The 21503-nt window shown below is 45.3% G+C and overlaps 2 protein-coding genes across 6 annotated transcripts in view; one reads left to right on the top strand and one right to left on the bottom strand.

Moving 5' to 3' along the window:
• Nucleotides 1–15172: 15172 nt before the first annotated feature.
• LOC146401210 (uncharacterized) lies at nt 15173–17801 on the bottom strand. The gene is given in 2 exon segments (XM_084967527.1): nt 15173–17332; nt 17334–17801. Coding segments are annotated over 2 exon segments (543 nt in total). The 3' UTR covers nt 15173–17257.
• The window catches only part of E2F3 (E2F transcription factor 3), a 76163-nt gene continuing 72395 nt past the window's right edge, over nt 17736–21503 (top strand). For 2 of the 5 annotated variants that reach the window (XM_021098396.2, XM_021098397.2), the window contains exon 1: nt 17736–18458. In XM_021098396.2, coding sequence (XP_020954055.1) covers nt 18063–18458 — 396 coding nt within the window. In that variant the 5' untranslated portion in view covers nt 17736–18062. Of the gene's footprint in view, nt 18459–19377; nt 19751–21503 lie in introns of those variants that run through there. The other 3 variants (XM_084967526.1, XM_021098399.2, XM_084967524.1) reach the window with 2 other exon arrangements.

Below are 21503 nucleotides of genomic sequence, written 5' to 3' on the forward strand. Positions count from 1 at the left end.
TCCATGAATAACAATTTCTAGTCCTCAGTTTCCCCATTTATAAAATAAGAATAAAAATATCTGTTTTTTCCCCACTACCAGGATGTTGTGAAGAAAAATATCAGACATTTCAAAGGGAGGAAAGTTCTGTCTCAGATAAAGGGGGGGAGGGGATCTTCCTGCCCTATCTCCAAATTTTCTGAAAAAGCTAGACTAAATTAACAGACATTCACCGAGCATCTATTTTAACCCCAAATCAGCTCCAAGGGATATTTTGAAGACCACAAATGTGACTTCAATAATAGAAATAGAGAAAATAGTGCTGGAGTCCAGGATGAACCCGGCCCCGGCTGGTTGTGAGAGATACAACTGTACACTCCATACTCTCATGAGGCTTACAGTCTAGTGTTCAGGGGAGCCCAGGAGCTGCGGTGTCCAAGTCTGGATCTGCATCAGCTTCCTAAGATCACAACCCCCCAGATCCAGTGAACTGGAGCATCTGGAATGAAGAGGGATGTGACTGGTGAAAAGGCAAATGGATGACGTCACTGCACTTCTCATTCAAACTTGCATCAGTGTGGCTCTGCCCTTATTTGTGTTCAGCAAGGTTTTGGTTGAAGAGATAATTCAGCATCTAAAGCAAAATAAAATAAACCTTTGATTTTGAGAAAACGTAAGTCTAATGGATTTCCTCATAGACTGGAAATTATTTCCAGACTTTCATTCATTCATCCATCATTCATTCACTCAACAAACATTTTTTGTATGCTTCTTCTGATACCAGGGTCTCAGCAGTGAACGGGGTCTTAGCTCTCAGAAAGTTATCACCAACCTAACTGGACATCCAGGCGCTCAGCTTTTGATTTTTCAGGTTTTGTTCTTTAGCTGAAACAGACGTTCTTCCCATACCACCACACATTCCTCCACACCCTACCCCCTTTCTGCCATCCTTTCTTCCCTCCCGAAAGTCACTTCTACTTCTTCAAAAGCACAGATTTTAACGCTTGTTCATCTGAAATATATTAGTCTGCATATTTCTGCCACTGATTCGAAACAAGACAACGCAGTAAAATAAGTACATCTATAACGTGTGCTTGTTTCTTGCTTCATTTTCCTCTGTTTTATATTCAGGATGACATGTGGGAAATATGTCTTGGAGCATGATGTTTACATGTGCATATCTTGGGTAGATATGATTTGATGGGCAGTGTAGACATAATCAATCAACCAATATTCAGCAGACATTCCTGACCATAGAAAACAGCATCCTCATTCTCAAGAAGCAGATCAAGCTTCCTGTGATGGACAACTCAGTAAAAGTAACAGAGGCCCACCCTTGCCCTTCAGTAATGTGAGGAGAGGAAGGATTTTAAAGGTAGCAGGCAAATGATCTCCTCTTACACTCCAAAGCTGAAATAACGACTGCCTCGTATTGAAGAATTTCACATTAGGTAGAGGGTGTATGTGTGTGTGAGAGAGAGAGAGGGGGATGCAAAAACAGGACTAGTGGGTACCTAGAGGGATAAACCTGTCACTGATCCTGGTGAATATCTCACCAGCTTTGCACAGGATGAAAATAAATTCAACTCAGGATGAAACCAATCAAAGGGAAAATGGGAAGGTAGCCCTCTGAGCATTCTCTTCTCCTTTGTTCCTCCTGCTCCCCCTCCAGTGGGCTTTCTCATCACTGTCACTTCATTATCGCCACTCCCATCTTTCTGCTCCCAGAATGTCATTACCCAGAGCCTCACTCTTTGTCCCACCTCCTCACTAAGGTATGAGGAAGCAGCATTCTATCCAGCCCCCTCCTTCATTCATCAGCAGGGTGGATCCAACTTCTCCTTGATGGGTGGACCTCTCTTCCTCTCTGCTCCAGAATGTCCCTCCTAAAGCCAGCCAGGATAGAGTCCTGCTCTATCCTCCCCAGCAGGACTGTTGTCCATGTAAAGACTCTACTGGCCTCCCCAACCACACACCAAGCTCTTGCTATTATGCTTTCTCCACTACTAGATTGAGGCTCTCTGATTCAGACTCTATGACATTGCTGGTAAATTTTAACAGATCAAGTAAATTATTCCATGCTAATCAGCTAATGGGAAAAAAAGCCATGGAGACGCTAAACACTCATCTCAGGTGTCATGTGAATTATTACAACTTCTCAGGACAACGTCCTGACCTTTGTTCTCTTGGCCCAAAGAAATGACTCTAAGAGAAGGAATTTTAAGCTAGGGTAAGAAAGACAGGTGATATATTAGAACTGAAGGGTTTTTTACTCCATACTATTACCCATAGGTCATCCCCCAACACAAACTAGTTCAACAAAAAAAAATTCAGTGACCGTCTTGTAAGCCCTCTTCTGCAAGGAGAGGAAAAAACTAATATATACTTCAAGTAGCACTCATGTTTTATACATTTTCTGCCATAGTTTAAGTTGAAAATGTTTTCATACAACCATAAATGTGTAAGTATTTCTTGGTACATTTCTGGAAAAAAAAAAAAAACCTCGGAGTTTTAAAAAAATCCATTTTTATAGTAAAATGTTGGGGAAAATAACCTTAGGGATTAAATATCAACTACTTGCTCTTAAATCAAGGGCACAATATTTCTCTTTGAACTCTTAAACCATCATTGAGTAACTGGAAGATTAAAAATCTTACTGTTTCTGGCTTTTGTTTTGTTTTGAACAACTTAACATAGAAAAGAGTACCCTGAGGAAAAGAATGGGATCTTTTTTTGGGGGGGGGGACACAAAAAAGATGTTATCAAAGACATTTACCTTTATAGATTTTATTAGAAAGAAATTTACCTGCTGTATTAGGATCCTAGAGCTGTAATGTGGTGTCTTCAAATAACTGAAATTTGTTACCTTGCATTTCTGGGGGGTGGGGGGCTAGAAGTCTGAAAACACAGTGTTGGCAGAACCACCTTTCTTCTGAACACTTCCTGGCCCCTTCTAGCTCCTGGTAGTTTGCTAGCAATTTGGGGGCATTCCTCAGCTTAGAGCTACACACTTCAATCTCTGCCTTCATCATCACGTGACATTTTTCTTGTGTCACTGTCTACCCGTGGCCATCTTCTTATGTGGACACTAGTCATATAGGACTAAGGACCCACCCTAGGCCAGTATGACCTCGTTTAATTTAATGAATTGCATCGCCAATGACCCTATTTCCAAATAGGATCACATTCTGAGGTACTGGAGGGTAAGGACTTCAGCATATCTTTTGGAGGACACAACTCAATCCATAACATCTGGAATTTGTGATTTTATTTGAGCACGTCTTATTCTCCAGAGAAGCTGGGTACTCAGTCTAAACCAGTGTTCTATTTTCAGAGCTATGTTATATATAGGCCACTGGGCTCCCCTTTAGGGAAATATGAGTTGTGGAAGGATCATTGAACCAAGAATATGAATACCTGAGTTAGAAATTCAGCTCTGCTGGGAGTTCCCGTCGTGGTTCAGTGGTTAACGAATCTGGCTATTATCCATGAGGATTCGGGCTCAATCCCTGGCCTCGCTCAGTGGGTTAAGGATCTGGTGTTGCCATGAGCTGTGGTGTAGGTCGCAGACTCGGCTCCAATCCCCTGTTGCTGTGGCTGTGGCTGTGGTGTACAATGGCAGGTATAGCTCCGATTCAACCCCTAGCCTGCGAACCTCCGTGTGTGACAGGTGCAGCCCTAAAAAGACTGAAAAAAAAAAAAAAAAAGAGAGAGAGAGAGAAAGAAAGAAAAAGGAAAAAGAAAAGAAATTCAGCTCTGCCATCTAGCTGGTGTGTATGACCTGGGGCTAGGCATTTGAGATCTGTAACACTTTGTGTCCAAGAGAGTAAAAATACTTAGGTTTTTCAGAAGGTCAGAATCATCTATGTCTGAGGTATTTCCTGGTGGCTCAGCCGGTTAAGGGTCCTGCATTGTCCCTGCTATGGCTCACATGCCATGGGAGTGCAGCACCCCATCCAAAAAGAAAAAGAAGCACCTAATGTATTACATAAGGCAAAAGCACCTAGCCTAATGGATTATTGTAACTATTTTTAACTTATTCAAAACAAGAAAGTATTCATATCTTAAGAGTTAAATTACCTTAATTAAAAAGCATAAGGCTTTATAATCTGTAAAGCACCCACAAATTAAGATATTACATTTAAGGAGCTCCCTGGTGGCTTAACAGTTAAAGATCTGGCATTGTCACTGCTGTGGCTTGGGTTCGATCCCTGGCCTGGGAACATCCACATGCCACCAGCATAGCCAAAAATAAGATATTATTATACTTAATAAATCATACTCAATGTCTTAAAAATATTAATCTTCTTTCCAAGGTAGCTACCATTCTACTTAGATTTCACTTGTGCAAGTAAATGGCATTGGAGACCACTGTCCAAAGTAGTCCTGCCTTTCCATACTCCACCTCTTTCTCTTTCTTCCTCTTGCCTTTCACCTTTCCCAGATGTTCTGCCTTTCCTCTGTTGTTTCTTTTAGGGCTTCTTCTCCATTCAAGGGCATTCCTAAGAGTGCACAGGATTTACAGAGTTTGCTGACCATGAACAAGAAGAGCTGACATGTGTAGCCTGTTCCCTGAGGGCCCTGTGATATATTCACTGCCCACTCGCCTGTGATGTCAAGAGTCGCGGTGGTGCAAAGTTCCATGCACCTCAGGTCGAACCCCAGCACCTCCCTACTCTTCTCCTTGAAGTTTTCTCCAAAGGTCAGGAAGCAAGCAGTCTGAAACTATTAAATGAATGCTCCAGGCTGTCAACCAATGAGGGATCAGAGATGCTGGGTGGATGCCTCAGCCTCCCTTCCTTTGAAGGCGTAATGCTGAGACATCCTACCCGGAAGGTCCCCAGCTCATTAACAAACCCCTTTTATTGGCTTCTGCTCCTTCACCCTCCCTGAGCAGCTGCTTCAGCCCTGCTTTCAGACATCATCTCCCAAATAAGCCACCTGCACCCCAATATTAATCTCAGGCTCTGGAGCCTAAATTAAAACAACAGCTGGTAAGCTCCAGCTCCATATGCCTTTAGACATGAATTGTTCTATTTGAAATAACAGAAAACTAAGCTTAAGCAAAAAGAGGGTCCTTATTAAAGCACATAACTGCAATAATAAAAGCACATAATTAAAGCACGTTGTGGCACAGGGGGTTAAGAACCTGACTCTTATCCATGAGGATGCAGGTTCAATCACTGGTCTTGCTCAGTGGGTTAAGGATCCACGTTGCAGTGAGCTGTGGTGTAGGTCACAGACATGGCTCGGATCCCACATTGCTGTGGCTGTCTTAGGCCAGTGGCTACAGCTCCAATTAGACATGGCTCAGATCTGGTGTTGCTGTGGTGTAGGCTGGCAGCTGCAGCTCCAATTCAACCCCTAGCCTGGGAAGTTCCATATGCCATGGGTGAGGCCCTTAAAAATTAAAATTAAAATTAAAATTAAAAAGATAAAAAACATAACTGAGAACCACAGGAGTCCAGATTCCACCCACAGGCTAATTATTAACACTTGGATTCTCTTCTTTTTTCTGTTTCTATTTCCCTGTGCATTGACTTCATTCTCAGGCAGCCTCTCTCTCTAGATGGTGATCTCTAGATAATTTATATCTTCCCAGCTCAGCATATAGCAGAAAGGAAGAGTTTCTCTTTTCCAATAGATTTGGAAAAGAAAATCCTGTGTTGAGTTTCACTGCCTTGGTTTAATCCACATGCTTCTCATGACATTAAGTTCTACCTCTATTTATTTTATTTTTCTTTATTTTACTTTTTTATTTTATTTTACTTTATTTTATTTTATTCGTTGTTGTCATACAAGAACAGGACAAGTGAGTACCTAGAGGGATAAATCTCATTTTTCCTCATAGACATCTTACCAGCTTTGGGTAGAATGAACTTCAGGTCAACTCCAGGCAAAACCAACTAAAGTGAGAGTGGCCCTCTGCACTTCCACGTGTTAAAACCTAAGGTTTAGGAAAGACTTACTGGCCAGACCCAGGCCACAGTCCACTCTTGAAGTGGGGGCAGAGGGTAAAAGTTTTCAGCTTCAACAAAATCCCATGATTCCTGACAGTGAGGCATAGGGGGCAACAAGCAAAAGCATCTGGTGCTTTATGATAACCATATATGAGTTTCACTCCCATATAAATCCACTTACATCTGTTTATCCAACAAACATTTAATAAACATGTACTATGTGATAAACGCCAAAAAGACAAAATTGACTGAAGAAAAAAAACATACTCGCAAGATGTTCACAGTTCAGTGGAAGAGAGAAAAATAAAAAAGCAATGGGGATTGGAGTTCCCATCATGGCTCAGTGGTAATAAACCCAACTAGTAGGACATGGGTTCGATCCCTGGCCTCGCTCAGTAGATTAAGGATTCAGTGTTGCTGTGAGCTGTGGCGTAGTTTGCAGATGTGGCTCGGATCCCAAATTGCTGTGGCTGTGATGTAGGCTGGTGCCTACAGCTGGGATTTACCCCCTCACCTGGGAATTTTCATATGCCACAAGAGCAGCCCTAAAAAGACAGACAGGCAGACAGGAAGGAAGGAAAGAAGGAAGGAAGGGGAAGGGGAAGGGGAAGGGGAAGGGGAAGGGAAGGGAAGGGAAAGGAAAGGAAAGGAAAGGAAAGGAAAGGAAAGGAAAGGAAAGGAAAGGAAAGGAAAGGAAAGGAAAGAAAGAACAGAGGGAGGGAGGGAAGGCAGGCAGGCAGGGAAAAAAGGAGAAAGAAAGGGGGAAAGGGAAAAAGAAATTAAGAGTATTATTTTAATTCAGTCTTTGGAAAAGGTAAGAAGGAGACGTTGAAGTCTGCCTGGGTCATCCAGTCTAATTCACTGTGATTTCTCACCTAGATAGATCAGAGGTTGGAAAACTTTTTCTGGAAGGGGCCACATGGTAAATATTTTCAGCTTTGTGGGTTAAACTGTCTCTGTTGCAACTACTCAACTCTGCCCTTGTAGCTGTAGACAATATATAGACAAATGCATTTAGCTATGCTCTGATAAAACTTTATTAATGGAAACCAAACTTTCAGTTTCATTTAGTTTTTCACATGTCATGGGATATATTCTTCTTTTGATTTTTTTAATCATTCAAAAATGTACCTAGCACAAAAATCATTCTTAGATTGCATTCTGTACAAAAACGGTGGACCGGATTTGATCCAGAACCCAGTTTGCCCATCCCTGACCTAGATTATTGCCACAGTCCTGGAAACTCCAGTAGATTCCCCATCCTGCAGCCAGTGGAATCCTTCTAAGACCAAATTATTGTTTTGTTTTTCTTTTTAGATCCACACCTGAGGCATATGGAAGTTCCCAGGCTAAGGGTCAAATCAGAGCTTCAGCTGCTGGCCTACACCACAGCCACAGCAATGCCAGATCTGAGCTGCATCTGTGACCTATACCGCAGCTCACAGCAACACCGGATCCTTAATCACTGAGCAAGGCCAGGGATCGAACCCACATCTTCATGGATACTAGTCAGATTCTTAAACCGCTGAGCCACAAGGGGAACTCCTAGATTTACATTTTAGAAAGTTCAGTTAGAGCTCATTGCACATGTAGATAGTCTAGATCAATTACAGTGCTTGGGATAAAGTAAACAAGATCATTTTGGCAGTAGAGTTGACAGGAGTTTGGTGCCACCCTCCCATTAGGAGATAAGGTTGGAGTCTGCAGCAATAATGCATATAAGAAATTAGAACCATGTGAATTAAAGAAATGTTAGCAGAAACTCAGTGGAAGTCTGTATGTAAAACAGGAAAAATAGCCAGACTGGGAATATAGAATTAGATGAACTCACAGCCTATGATAAACACTGTCTGATTCACTAGCCCACATGTAGCTATTTAAATTTGAATTTAAATGAATTAAAATTAAATAGAACTTTAAAATTCAGTTCACTGGTCACACTAGCTACATTTCTTGTGATCATTAGCCATGTGTGGTTAATAGCTACTGTATCATACAGTGTAGAATTATAAAGCATTACCATCATTGTAGAAAGTCCTACTGGACAACACCACATAGATTGTAGCTGAAGTTGTAGCTAAAGTCAAGATTGTCCAGAGATTACTTCAAAAAGTTAAATATAGAAATTCCATATGACCCAGGAATTCCACTTCTGGGTATATAGACATACCTCATTTTACTGTGCTTTGCTTTCCTGTGTTTCACAGACACTGTATTTTTTTTTTTCTCAAAATGAAGGTTTGTGACAACCCTGCATCATACAAGTCTATTGATGCAATTTTTCCAACAGCATTTGTACATTTTGTGGCTCTGTGTCACATAATTCTTGCAATATTTCAAACCTTCCACTAGCAAAAATATTATGACACACTAAAGGCTCAGAGGATGGCTAGCATTTTTTTATCAATGAAATATTTCAAATTAAGTCTTGTGCACTGTTGTTTTAGATATGGTATTGCACATTTAATAGATTACCGTTAGTTAAACATAACTTTTAGATGCACTGGGAAGCCAAAAAAATTTTGTGCTTGCTTTATTATGATAGTCACTTTATTATGGTGGTCTGGAACTAAAACCGCAGCATCTCTGAGGTCTACCTGTATATCCAAAAGAATTGAAAGCAGGAACTTGAACAGATATTTGTATACTAATGTTCATAGCAGTATTATTCACAGTAGCCAAGAGGTGGAGGCAATGTAAGAGTCTACCAAAGGCAGAACAGATAAACAAAATAAGGGTATACACACAATGGAATATTATTCAGCCTTTAAAAAGAGGGAAATTCCGACATGCTATAATGTGCATGACTCTCGAAGATATTATGCTAAGTGAAATAATCCAGACACAATAAGATGAATACTGTATAATTCCACTTACATGAGCTAGCTAGAACAGTCAAATTCAGAAAGACAAAAAGTAGAATAATGATTATCAAAGGATGGAGGAAGAGGAGGATGGGGAATTACCATTTAATGGGTACAGAGTTTTCATTGGGGATGACAAAGTTTGGGGTGTTGATAACGGCAATGGTTATACAACATGTATTTAACACCATGAATCTTCCACTCACAAGCGGTTAAAATGATGAATATTATGTTATGTATATTTTACGATAATAATAATAATGTAAGAGATTATCCAGAGAGAATGAAGAGACTATGAAGAGGAGAAAGAAATTTTTAAGGAAATAAAGAAGAAACTGAAGCCACCAAGGAGATCCAGAAATTCAGAAGGGTAGAATGGGAAACCAGAGGGAGTGCTGTCAAGGAAACCAAGGTGGGAAAGAAAAAGTAATTTGCTACCCACAGGCCCATTTGTGATACGCTGCCAAGCATGATCCCTATTGAAAACCCACAGAAAGAGGTACATGCAGACCACAAAGTCTGAACAGGTAGCTTGTGTTCCTCTGCTTCCTCCCATCCCGGATCTCACTCTAACCATTGCCTAAGTGAATTAAGGATCTTGACTCTGCTTCTCGTCTTTGCTCTTTCAAGTTCTCTCTGAGAAGGTGGAAAGAAAACAACTCCTAAGTTTCCCTTCCCTTAAAGCTTGTGGAAACTTTTGCCTGTGTGGCATCATTTCAATGACATCTCAACATGGTACGTGCAAAATAAACATTTAAGAAGAAAGAAAAGGTGGATCTGAACATGGTGAAGAAGGAGCATTGTTCCTCAATCTCTTCTTACTCCCACATGAAAACAGAAAGGACATGGAGACAGGAAAACCAAAACCCACAGGCTATATTTACAAGACTCAGGGGCAGATTTACCCCACAAATCCCAAAATACAAATGAATGTGAACCAACCACCAACAGCCATAAGAGCTGTGTGGTATCAGCCTCTATGTGAGGAAAGGGAAACAGAAGTGGGTGGTGCTTGGTGCCTATTGGACCTACGAACAGGAGAACCCCAGGGAGCCAGTAGACCTTCACTGGGATGTGAGTGGGCTGATGGGATAATGGCAGCTGAACCTGGGAGGAGTTTTGCTCCCCCAAGGAGCAGGCGAGAGCAAGGGGCTACAGTAGGAGGGTCTGAAGGGACCACAGCCATCTCACCCAACTCCCTTTAAAACTGGCCCTCAGGGCTCTGATTTTAAGGGCTCCCTTTTAAGACAGGGAGGAAGACCAAGGAGGAACTGCTGAGAGTGGAATCAAAATTGATCAGAACAACATGGATGCAATCTAAATGCCCATCAATAGAGGAATGGATAAAGAAGATGTGGTGTATATGTGTACACTGGAATATTACTCACCCAGAAAAAATGAAATAATGCCACTTGCAGCAACATGGATAGACCCAGAAATTATCACATTCAGTGAAGTCAGAAATACAAATATCATATGAGACCATTTACATGTGGAATCTGAAAAAATGATACAAACGAACTTATTTATAAAACAGAAATAAACTCACAGACATAGAAAAACTTATGATTACCAAAGGGGAAAAGGAGAGGTAAGGGATAAATTAGGAGTTTGGGATTAATAAATACACACTACTGTATATAAAATAAATAAAGGACAAAGTCCGAATCCATAGCACAGGAAACTATACTCAATATCTTGTAACCTACAATGGAAAAGAATCTGAATATATATGTTTATATATATAGTATTTATGTATATGTAAAACTGGATCACTCTGCCGTACACTTGAATACACCTGAAACTGACACAGCATTGTAAATGTACTGTATATAGTAAATTAACTATACTTCAACTTTTTAAAGAGTGTGAAAAACTGATTAGGACATGGACAAGAGAGATGAAGGATAGAGAAAGTCAAGACTAGACTGAGGGGGGGTGGAGGGGGCACAAGAAAATCTCAGAATGTAACCCTTCATATGCATGAAAACAATAGAGGATGGTGCTCTGAGAAGGCAGACAAGCTTATCTGAACCCCTTTCACTTTAGAAGTCCAAGAATACTAATTTGACGTACAAATAAGCTGCAGAAAAGTATTGAAGACAAATAGCGTTCTTATAAGAAAAAAGAACGTAAGAAGCGTGGATGACGGCTAAGATCATAGAAGAAGGAGCAAGTAGCCATCACATGCCTCAGATTTGCTGGAGGAACGGAACCTGAGTCTGAGCCAGACTGTGGGTTCGGCTGCAAACCTACGGGAAAGGCAGAGCACAGGGAAACGTGGCAAACTCTGCCAAATGTAGGTTGGCAGGTTAAATGGCCCAGGTTCCGTGAATAAGTTTTCCTGGCGCTGTTCTAACAAATGACTACCAATGTGGTGGCTCAAAACAACATACATTTCTTCTCTCAGTTTTGGAGACCAGAAGAACCAAATCAGGGCATCAGTGGGGTTGGTTCCTTCTGGAAGCTCCTGAGGGAGAATCTGCTCCACGCCCGCCTCTGATTCTTCAAGGGCTGCAGGCAATCCTGTGTGTTCTCTGGATTGCAGACCCATCACTTCATTCTCTGCCTCCCTTTTCACAAAATCTCCTTGTGGTTTTCATCTCCTCTTCTCTTACAGAATAACTGCTATTGAATTCAGGGCCCACCCTAGTCCAAAATAATCTCATCTTAAAATCCTTACTTTAATTTTTCTGAAAAGACCACTTTTCTAAATAAAGTCAAATTCACAAGTTCCAGCAGACATCTCTTCTCTTTTGAGAAGGACCAACAATTAAACCTACAAGGTTCTTCAAGGAGAATTGTAAAATAAAGAGATGGATGAGGAATCATGAATTAAAAGAGACTTAAAAGACATACGAACATTGTTTAATGGATGAGATTAAACTATAGTTCCTGGAGATGCATATCTGGGTGACAAAGCTTTTTAAAAACACAAGGAAGCAAAGACCAGAAATATACTATACTTATAAAGTATAATATACTTTAGTGGGAGGAAGAGGTTCTGATCATGACTTAGGCATATGAAAGGGACTTCAAGGGGTACAGTTCAAATTCTGTCTCTTCACCTGGGTAGTGTTTACAAGTGTTCACCTTATGATAATTCATTAAGCCATGATTCCTTTGTTTAGTCTGTCTCTGTATTTTTTAAAGTGTTTTTAGTTTTTTGTTTGTTTGTTTTTTTGCCACCCTGCAGCATATGGAAGTTCCTGGGCTCCTGGGCTAGGGATTGAACCTGAGCCACAGCAGAGACGATGTCAGATCCTTAAGTGCTAGGCCACCAGGGAACTCATCTGTATTTTTTGTTTTAATAAAAGTCTGTTTCAAAGAGGCAAGGAAACACACACCTTTGAGATAATATCTTCCTTTTCCACCCAGTATATTTTGTCCGAATCACATTATTGGTAACTGAGCAGGGAGAGCTTTAATAGAAAAGGCAATTGGCAATCACAGTATGGTCTAAATAAATAGTTACACTAACAATGGTAACATTAGTTACTTAAAAGATTCTATATACAAAGGAGTTTTTTATGTCATCAGTGCTTAAAAAGCCATTATAGGGCAGAGATGTTTCCGTCATGGATGCCTGAGTGACAGTACTTCCTAAAGTGTATTCTGCGGACCACTGAGATTACAATATCACATTATCCTGCTAATAATGTAGATTCCTGGACTCCAAGCAGAAATTCAGATTCAGCAAATTAGATGGAGGGCACTGCTCTGTGCCAGAAGTTCACTCCAGATTTATATAAAAACCCCAAAGCTCTATCTGAACCATATCTCCCCAGTCTGGTCGAAGAATTGAAAACAAGGAACTCTATACTGAGATCTAAGCCACTACCTGGAATAGCTATAATGGTCAATCTCTAGGATGAATACCTAGAAATTTTGCTATTAGTGTTTGATGTGGTATTGGCTTAAAGACATTAAAACAGAGAATGTTATTTCTACGTGGACAACTAATTGAATTGCAATAGAAAAGCCTTAGACCCTTAGACTAGTCTTCTCCAGACCCTAAATTTTAAAACCATATACTCTTCAACCCAGTGCAGCAGCAATTTGATTCGGCTGAACCGAATTAGAGGTACAATTTAAACGATAGATGTTCCAAAGAATTTTTGGGCTTGTGAGCAGTTTCCTTAATCTCAGGAACCTACACTTTTTCCAACCGAGGATTTAATATTGAATTCCCCAAAATATTGTTTACTAGTGTAGTCGCTTGGGAGTTATTTATAGAGACCTTATGATTGTTGGCAAAACTGTATTTTGAAATTGAAAATGAAGACTTTTAGAGAAAATTTGTATGTCAAACTTTGTATAGATAATATGTACAATGTACAAATAAATGTTATTATGTGTGTGTGTGAATAGAAATTCAGAGTTTGTTATGGTAAGTGGCAGGGCGAGAAGGTTCAGGAAGGAGATTGGAAGGTGTTAGACATGGCGGCAATGCCAGCTGTAGCAATGGGAAATGATGGGCATAAGTCCAAGGTCACACAGCTGACTCTGGCCCTCAATCTGCAGAGTAAAGAGATTCCCCGGAGGGACTTGGTAAATGAGATTCTTGGGCCCTGCCTCAAGGGATTCTGAATCATGCGGTTGGGGTACAGCTCAGGAACCTGCACTTTTATTTGTTAATTTATTTACTTTGAATGCCGCCACCTGTGGCAAATGGAAGTTCCCTGGCTAGAGGTCACATTGAATGCAGCTGCAGTCCTATGCCTTGGCCACAGCAATGCTGGATCCAAGCCACATCTGCAACCTACACCACAGCTTGCAGCAACTCGGGATCCTTAACCAACTGAGCGAGGCCAGGGATCAAACCTGTATTCTCATAGACACTGTGTAGGTTCTTAACCCACTGAGCCAGAATGGGAACTTCAAGAACCTTGGCACTTTTATAAGTTCCTTGGGGGAGTCTGCACTGGATGGTGAGCAAGTCATCCTTGAAAAATCTTCATCGGGGCCTATAGCCCAGGCTCGCGATTAGTGTCATTGGTGTCTAATAAGGAATGGTATCTTGGCAGCAATCCAAAACCAGGTGAGTAGCAGCTGAGAGGTCTGAGGCGCAGGTAGGCAGGCTAACAGATTGTATTAGTTTCCCAGGGCTGCCATGATAAATTACCACAAACGGAGTAGCTGAAAACAACAGAAATGTATCTTGTCACAGGTCTAGAGGCCAGAAGTCCAAAATCAAGGTGTTGGTGGGGATTTGCTCCCTCCAGAGGCTCTAAGGGAGATTCTGCTCCTTGCCTCCTCCAGCTTTCAGTGGCTGCCCACATTCCTTGACCCGTGCTGTTCATTCCAACCTCTGCCTCCGTCTTCACAGGGCTACCTCCTACCCTCTGTCTTTCTTCTGGGCGTTTTTAATAAGAGCACTTATCAGCGGATTTAGGGGCCACCCAGATCTTATTTCAAGACTTTTTTTTTTTTTTTTTTTTTTTTTTTTGCTATTTCTTGGGCCACTCCCGCGGCATATGGAGTTTCCCAGGCTAGGGGTCCAATCGGAGCTATAGCCACCGGCCTACACCAGAGCCACAGCAACATGGGATCCGAGCCGCGTCTGCAACCTACACCACAGCTCACGGCAACGCCGGATCCTTAACCCACTGAGCAAGGGCAGGGACCGAACCCGCAACCTCATGGTTCCTAGTCGGATTCGTTAACCACTGCGCCACGATGGGAACTCCTTATTTCAAGACTTTTAAGTACCTCTGCAAAGACCCCTTTTCCAAATAAGGTCACAACCACAGGTTCTAGAGATTAGGATAAAGATGTGGGGTTTTTTTGGGGGGGTGGGGGGAAGCACCTTCTGGGACAAGTAGCTGCTTTGGGTCACTGTCTGAGCAAGGGAAAGGGTGGTGATGATTGGCAAGAACAGTCTAGCTCTTGGTGCTAGAGCAGCCTGACCTTCAAGAGAAGATCTTGAGGGCTCAGATTTTGGAATCAGCCAGAAGCTGGTCACTGCAGATGAGCAGTTTGAGGCAGGATGAGCAGCAGAGCTGACTTTATTACCCTGAACTTCAGAGTCAGGATTCTATAATCCTCGCTAACCAGGATGAGGCCGTGCTCCTACCTTGGGACAAAGCTAAGCTGTCATGGCAAGTGGACATCCAGGGGCATTAGGGAGAGGCAAGGCTGGGAGTCAGATTCAATTACAAGGAGCAACCCAGCAAAATCACACAAAAGAGTAGAATCATAAATAGCTACCGCTTATTGAGCACTTGCTATATCCCAGGTAAAGTGCCATTTATTATTGCCTCTTTTCACCATAATCTTGCAATATCAGTATTACATTGTAGGTTATGTATAACCTACACAATATAATCCTATGTTCCTATTTTAACATACAAGAATACAGGATTTTATTTTTTATTTTAATTTATTTATTTTGTCTCTTGAGGGCCGCACCTGCTGCATATGGAGGTTCCAGGCTAGGGGTCTAATTGGAGCTGTAGCTGCTGACCTACGCCACAGCCACAGCCACGCCAGATCTGAGCCGCATCTTCGACCTACATGACAGCTCAGGGCAATGCCGGAGTCTTAACCCACTGAGCGAGGCCAGGGATCGGCCCGAAACCTCTTGGTTCCTAGTTGTATATGTTTCCGCTGCTCCATGACAGGAACTTGAGAATATGGGATTTTAAAGGTTAGCATTATATAGCCACTAAGTGGCAGCTAGAATGTAAACCCAGCTCACTCTGGCTCCAAAGCCCATTTTCCTTCTACTAAAATATGGTACTTCTCCACAAATCAATAACCTACCCCGGAATTTAGCATCTTAACTTCCAGCATCTCCTCTTCTCTCTTTGAACCCTCCCACCCCATCCTGGGGTGCAGTAGGCATCAAATGTTAAAAAAAAACATTTGTTTCTCTACCAAATACCCGATGTTAAAAAAAAATGTAACCTGACTAAGGTAGAATGGTACCTATTTCACACTTTTTAAACCAGAATCACAAGTGGGGATCTAGATTGTGAACACCTGCACCCTTGGGGCTGTGTCTCATCTATCTTACTGTAAGCACTCCTGAGGAGCTCAAGCAGAGATTTTGCACATAGTCCTAAGGCCTAGGTTTGTCTCTAATCTTAAAATGCAGGGTCTATGATGACTACGTGCATTATACCCCCCTTCCTCCCAAACCCTCACTACAGCCACCAAATGCATGCTGCTAGTGATGTTCTACAGCTGGTAATATCCAAGTAGTTACAGTACTAATTTCCTCTATAGTGACCCACAGTGGAAAGCAACACTGATGGAACAACATCAAGGAAGTTGCTAATACATTATGCCTCAAGCCCAATCAGGAATTGATGCCCTTTGAAAACCACCTAACCTGCCCTAAAGATAGTGTCGGTTTTGATGACAGAGCGTCCAAAAATGTTTGGGTATTGGGCCTTGGATCTTCAACCACCTTGAATGCAAGACCAAAATATTCCTGAGCCTGGTGTGAGGTTTAACAGTATTTTGAGCTCATCCTGTTTCAAACAGGGTAACAGGACTGAAGTAAGGAGTCCTAGCCTGAACTGACTGAAGTCTCATCAGGACTTTCGTAAGACTGAAACTGAGTTTTGGGAAATTATTACTATTAATCATGACAATAATAATAATAATGATGTCTTGCAAAAAGGCTTGAGGTACTGCAATCCTCATTATCCAGTGAGCCCAGATCAGCAGCTGGCAGTCTTCAATTTTAAGATCCATAAATACTTGCACCAATATAGACATTAATTTGACAATAATACTTTTCTGGTGGGAATTTCTAGTTTAGTAAAAAAAAAAAAAAAAAAAAAAATTAAAAATATTTTGGACTAGATGGGCCATCATGTTTCCTTTCAGTCAGATAACTTGCTAGGAAACCAAAATTGTAAAGTACTGGTGCCCAGCGTGCAGCATTTATTGGCAGCAAGACGTCATCTTGGGAAGCACGTACTTCTTCGGATTACAGTTTGGCGGATTAGAAACCCGCAGATCAGTCTAGGTTAGCCCAGATTAACTGCCCTGATTGCTTCTGGGCCAGTGACTTGGGGGTGGGGGTGGGTGTCTGCTGGACTCAAACCAATACTCGTGGTAAGATTTCACTCGGCAAAACATTCAGAGTTAATTTTTTACTTAAACCCCATCCAGGCTAATAATGAAGCTACCAGGAATGATTTGGAATGTTAACTAAATGGTGCCCGCAATCACGTCAGTCGAACCTTCTGCCCCCACGATTCTGTCTGCCCACATGCTTCTGTCTATCAGCCTCAACCTCTGGATCAGCTCTCGCCGCGGCATTGGTTGGATTTCAGGAAGGGAGATACCCACGATTTAAAGGGCTCAGTTTCCACATGCCAGGCGTCGTTCGCAAGGTCCAACTTGCCTTTGGCACATACTTGGGAGAATCTCCCGCTGCTGTTCATCTATTACACTGACTGGCTAAACGAAAGAGAGTTCCCGAAAGTGTCCCCTTGGTCACCTTGACAATTTCCAAAAGCGAAACTTGCACTCTAGACTAGATCCACACTGAGTCTGCGGGGCGCAGAGTCCCTGCCCAGGTCAGCAGCGCCAGCCCCGCAGGCGGGCGGGACCGGGGGCGGAGCCTGGACCAGGCGTGGTCTTCCGTGGGAGAGAAGGCAAGGCTTTACCCACCTCCTAAAAACCCCTGCCTCCCTCGCAGCCAATCAAGGAGGGCTATGCAAATAGGGCCCCTGTCGCCCCGGCAACCGTGATGCAAGGCAGCCAATGGAAACCGGCAGGTCCCGGCCCTGCTCCCCGATTGGGACTAAAAGAAGAAGACAGCGGCCCAATGGGCTGTGAGAACGGTCCTCGGCGGGTTGAGGGGCGGGGATATGCAAATTTGGTTTGAAAAGCCGGCGGGAAATCTGAGTTTCGCGGGAGGACCTTGGCGCGTAAACCGTATCCCTTCATTCATTGTCAGCAGCAGCTTCCTGGAGCCATTTTTCAGCTGCCGGCCGCAGCACCCGGGCTGCCGCCGCCGCCTCGCAATCCATTGCATCGGCCGCCCCCGACGCCTCCATCCCCCCTCGGGGCCCGATATCCGTGCGGCCGGGACCCTCCTCTCTCCAGAGCCCCGATTATTTTTGGCCCCCGAGGCCCGTGCTTGCGGAAAAATAAAAAGAAAAGAGAGAGAAGGGGCTCGGAAGCGCCGGGCGGGGAGGAGAGAAGGAGGAGAGACTTGGAAACTCCGACTGCAAATAATAAAGAAATTGAAAACAATACGTTAATATACCATAGCAATAAAAAGCAGGAGCGAGAGATGAGAAAGGGGATCCAGCCCGCCCTGGAGCAGTACCTGGTGACCGCCGGGGGTGGGGAGGGGGCGGCTGTCGTCGCCACCGCCGCTGCAGCCTCCATGGACAAAAGGGCACTGCTAGCCAGCCCCGGCTTCCCCGCCGCCGCCGCCGCTGCTGCCGCCGCCCCGAGCGCATACATCCAGATCCTCACCACGAACACTTCCACCACCTCCTGTTCCTCCTCCCTCCAAAGCGGCGCCGTCGCCGCCGGCCCCCTCCTCCCCAGTGCCCCCGGCGTGGAGCAGACCGCCGGCAGCCTCCTCTACACCACGCCGCACGGACCCTCCAGCAGAGCCGGGCTGCTGCAGCAGCCACCAGCGCTGGGACGCGGCGGCAGCGGCGGCGGCGGCGGCCCTCCGGTAATGCCCTCCCGTTCCCACCGTCCCCAGCCCGGGCGGGAGGTGGGCTTGCACCACGCGGGGTGGTGGGCGCGCTGCGGGCAGCCCTGGGAGACCGCGGGGCCCAGCGTCGTGGGCCTCGGCGGCTGCCCCTCCAACGAGGGTTTATTGTTAGACTTGTGTGCTTCCCCCCAGCGCCCAGAGGGTCGGGGGGCTCCGCCAGGCGCGCGGGGCAACGGGGATCGCCTTGGCGCGAACCACAGCAAACACTCTAAAACTTTTCGCGGCCCCCCCTTCTTTTCCTGCACTTTTCCCTACCCCCACTCTCCCCTCCCCTCCAACTCGAAGCTTCCTCTTTCTCGGGCGTAGGAAGGGGTCACGCCCCGGATGGAGAAGGGGGTGGGGGAGGGAGTAGTGAACTGGGGAGTGGGGGGACTCCGGGGGGGGAACCGGGGGGCCCTGGGGGCAGTGGCCCCCCCGCCGGTCTCGGGGGCCTGTTGGCAGCCGGGGGTCCCTCAGGCGTGCTCGGAGCGCAGGGGCTCTGGCAGGCTGCGCTTGACACATTTGGGGATCGGTAACTCCCGGCAACAAAGGGGCTGGGGGAAGCGGAGGGGGGCGTGCAGGGGGGAGGTGGAGCTGGAAGCCGGGTGCGGGCTGGGGCGGGGGCTGTCTGGGGGCGAGGGGCTAGCAGGCTGGCGCCCCGGCCTGGGCGCATCCCGGCGGTGGCAGCGGCGGCGCCCGCGTGGCCCGAGCGCCCGGGCCTTCCTCACCGGGCCCCGGGCCTGCCCTTGACCCGCCTCTCCCCTTGCCCCTTCCTTCCCCGCCCTGTCCCCCTCTCCGCCCCCCGGCGACGGAGGGCGGGGGCAGCCGTGTTCCCGTCCCGCCGCCTGGGTCTGTCCCTCTCCCCGGGACCCGCCGGTGACGTTTCGCACACGTGCGCGGAGGACGCGCCTGTGACTGGGGAGGAGGCGGCGGCGGGAGGGGGCGCTGGAGGGGGAGAGGGGGCACCCACTTCCTCCTGCTCGCCGGCTCCCTGGCCTGGGACGGTCCCGGCGCCCTCGCACCCGCCCCCGGCGCGGCCACCCTCCCTCTCCTCTCCCCAACCCCCCCCTCCCCACGGGCGCCCGCCCTCGCCCGGCGCCGCCGGTCTGTTCGGCCCTCTGGGCCCCCTCTCCAGCCGGCCCCCCCACCTCCCCCCGGAGCCAGGCTGGTTTCGGAAATGCCCTTACAGCAGCAGGTTAGTGACCGGGACTGCTCGGGGGCCGCCGCCGCCGCGGGGGCACGGGGATCTGTTGGGGGCTGAAGCCGTGAGGGTAGGCGGTTGAGCGGGGTTTTGGAGTGGGAACGGGGGGTTGGGTGCTCGAGGGAAATGAGTAAGCAAGAAAAATCTAACTAAGTAAATGCCCCGGCCTCGGGTTCTGGGAACCGCGGGGCAGGAGTGTCCGCCCCAGGGGGTGGGTATGGTGTTTACGCGTATTTTTTCCTAGGGGGCCGAGGGATGGGCGAGCGAAAACCGGAGGGGGGCTTCTCGCCAATGGCCGAGTTGAGCTCTGTTTTCTGTCTTCCTTCCCTTGTGCTGGAGGGGGAGGGGGGCGGGTCAGAGGGTAGGGTGTCTGTAGGATTCCCAGGCCACCCGCCACCCCCTCCCTTTGTCCCTGTAATTTATAAAGCGCTTTTGAGAGATGATTTAGGTCAAGATGCGGCTTCTCTTTTTGTTGGTACTAGAAAGAAGTGTGGTCCGGAGGTCTTCCCCCTTTCTCCTTTTCTCTCCTTCATTCCCTTCCTCCATGCCTCCTGCCTTCACCCTCGTGGTGAGGCTTGGCCCCCACGAGGCTCGAAACGAACCAGACCCAGTTAGAGACGTGGTTGGCTGATAATACCAGTCGTTGACCTCACCTTGTCTCGGCTCCAAATGGGCTTAATTTTTGGAGAATCAAGATTTTGCAGAGATCCTTAAGAGAGTCGGCACATAGGCAGCACTTTGGGGAAGGGCATGGCTTTGGGAATAATGAAAGATGTGATTTCCTGACTCTTCCCGATTTCTCCTCGAGTTGGATCGTAACTGCTTTTCAGCCCCAGAGGTACTTGCCGGGGATGTGTGATTCTGGCTCAGTCGGGGAAGCTCATCGTGTTTTAGTGACTAGGGTCTGCCAGCAGGGGGGAAAGTACAGTACCTGCTCGCACACAGTATCCAGTGTGCGGGATTCGCAGTCATAAGAATGTGCCACGCTTCTATTAGCATTACGTACTGTTACTGACTTGAGGGAAACATGCTTGCATATATTTTAAGTATATTTGCCCCCTACCCGCTTCTGTCACTATTTCATGAACCTCATCTGAAACAGCCAGCTATTGACAGACTTCTTGGATTGGATTCAGATTTGTGGAAGGGTAGTTTTGATAATGGGAAATTGTGAGACCACCAGTGTGCTTTTTTTTTTTTTTTTTTCTTCTTCTTTCTTTTAAATTTTAGCCCACTTTGACCAGGTCTCCAGAACCGTCTATCCAAACTTCTAGGTCGTTCATTGTATTGAAGTATTTAAAAAATTACCTTCACTACCTTCCAAGCTGTTTCAAAACTTTATCCTCCTTGCCATGAGATTATTATTCCGAAGTTATGAACAATGTATATAAAGTTTGGTGGGTTTTTTTTTTTTTCTTAGCAGAATTATATTAGATTCTATTTAAGTCTGGAACTTTTATTGCTATTCTTTTCCCTAAGCAGGTGGGATAGGCATGGGGGTAGCTAAGTGATTAGCTGAGCAAAGAGACTGTGTAATGACTTTGCATCCAAGAAGGGATTGAGAACTCCTGTTCAGGTGGTCAGCTGCAGGCCTACCTGGTTCTGATTCCACGTTCTATCTCAAGAACTTAACCCGGAGCAAATTCTTCACCATTTTTTTTAATGGGAAAAATAGCTGTAATAGTACTACTATACCAGCTGTGATTGCCTCTGTCATTTTCAGGTCCTATGATCTTAGGCAAATAACTTAATCTCTCAAAATAATTTCCTCTTCTGTAAAATATGGACAATAATAATACTAACTTGAAGATTCTTTTCAAGGA

The sequence above is a fragment of the Sus scrofa genome, chromosome 7 (assembly GCF_054392235.1).
Source record: "Sus scrofa isolate SSC_HxYL_T2T_F1_AM1 chromosome 7, Sscrofa_HxYL_maternal_Yorkshire_Landrace_v2.0, whole genome shotgun sequence".
Lineage (NCBI taxonomy): Eukaryota > Metazoa > Chordata > Mammalia > Artiodactyla > Suidae > Sus > Sus scrofa.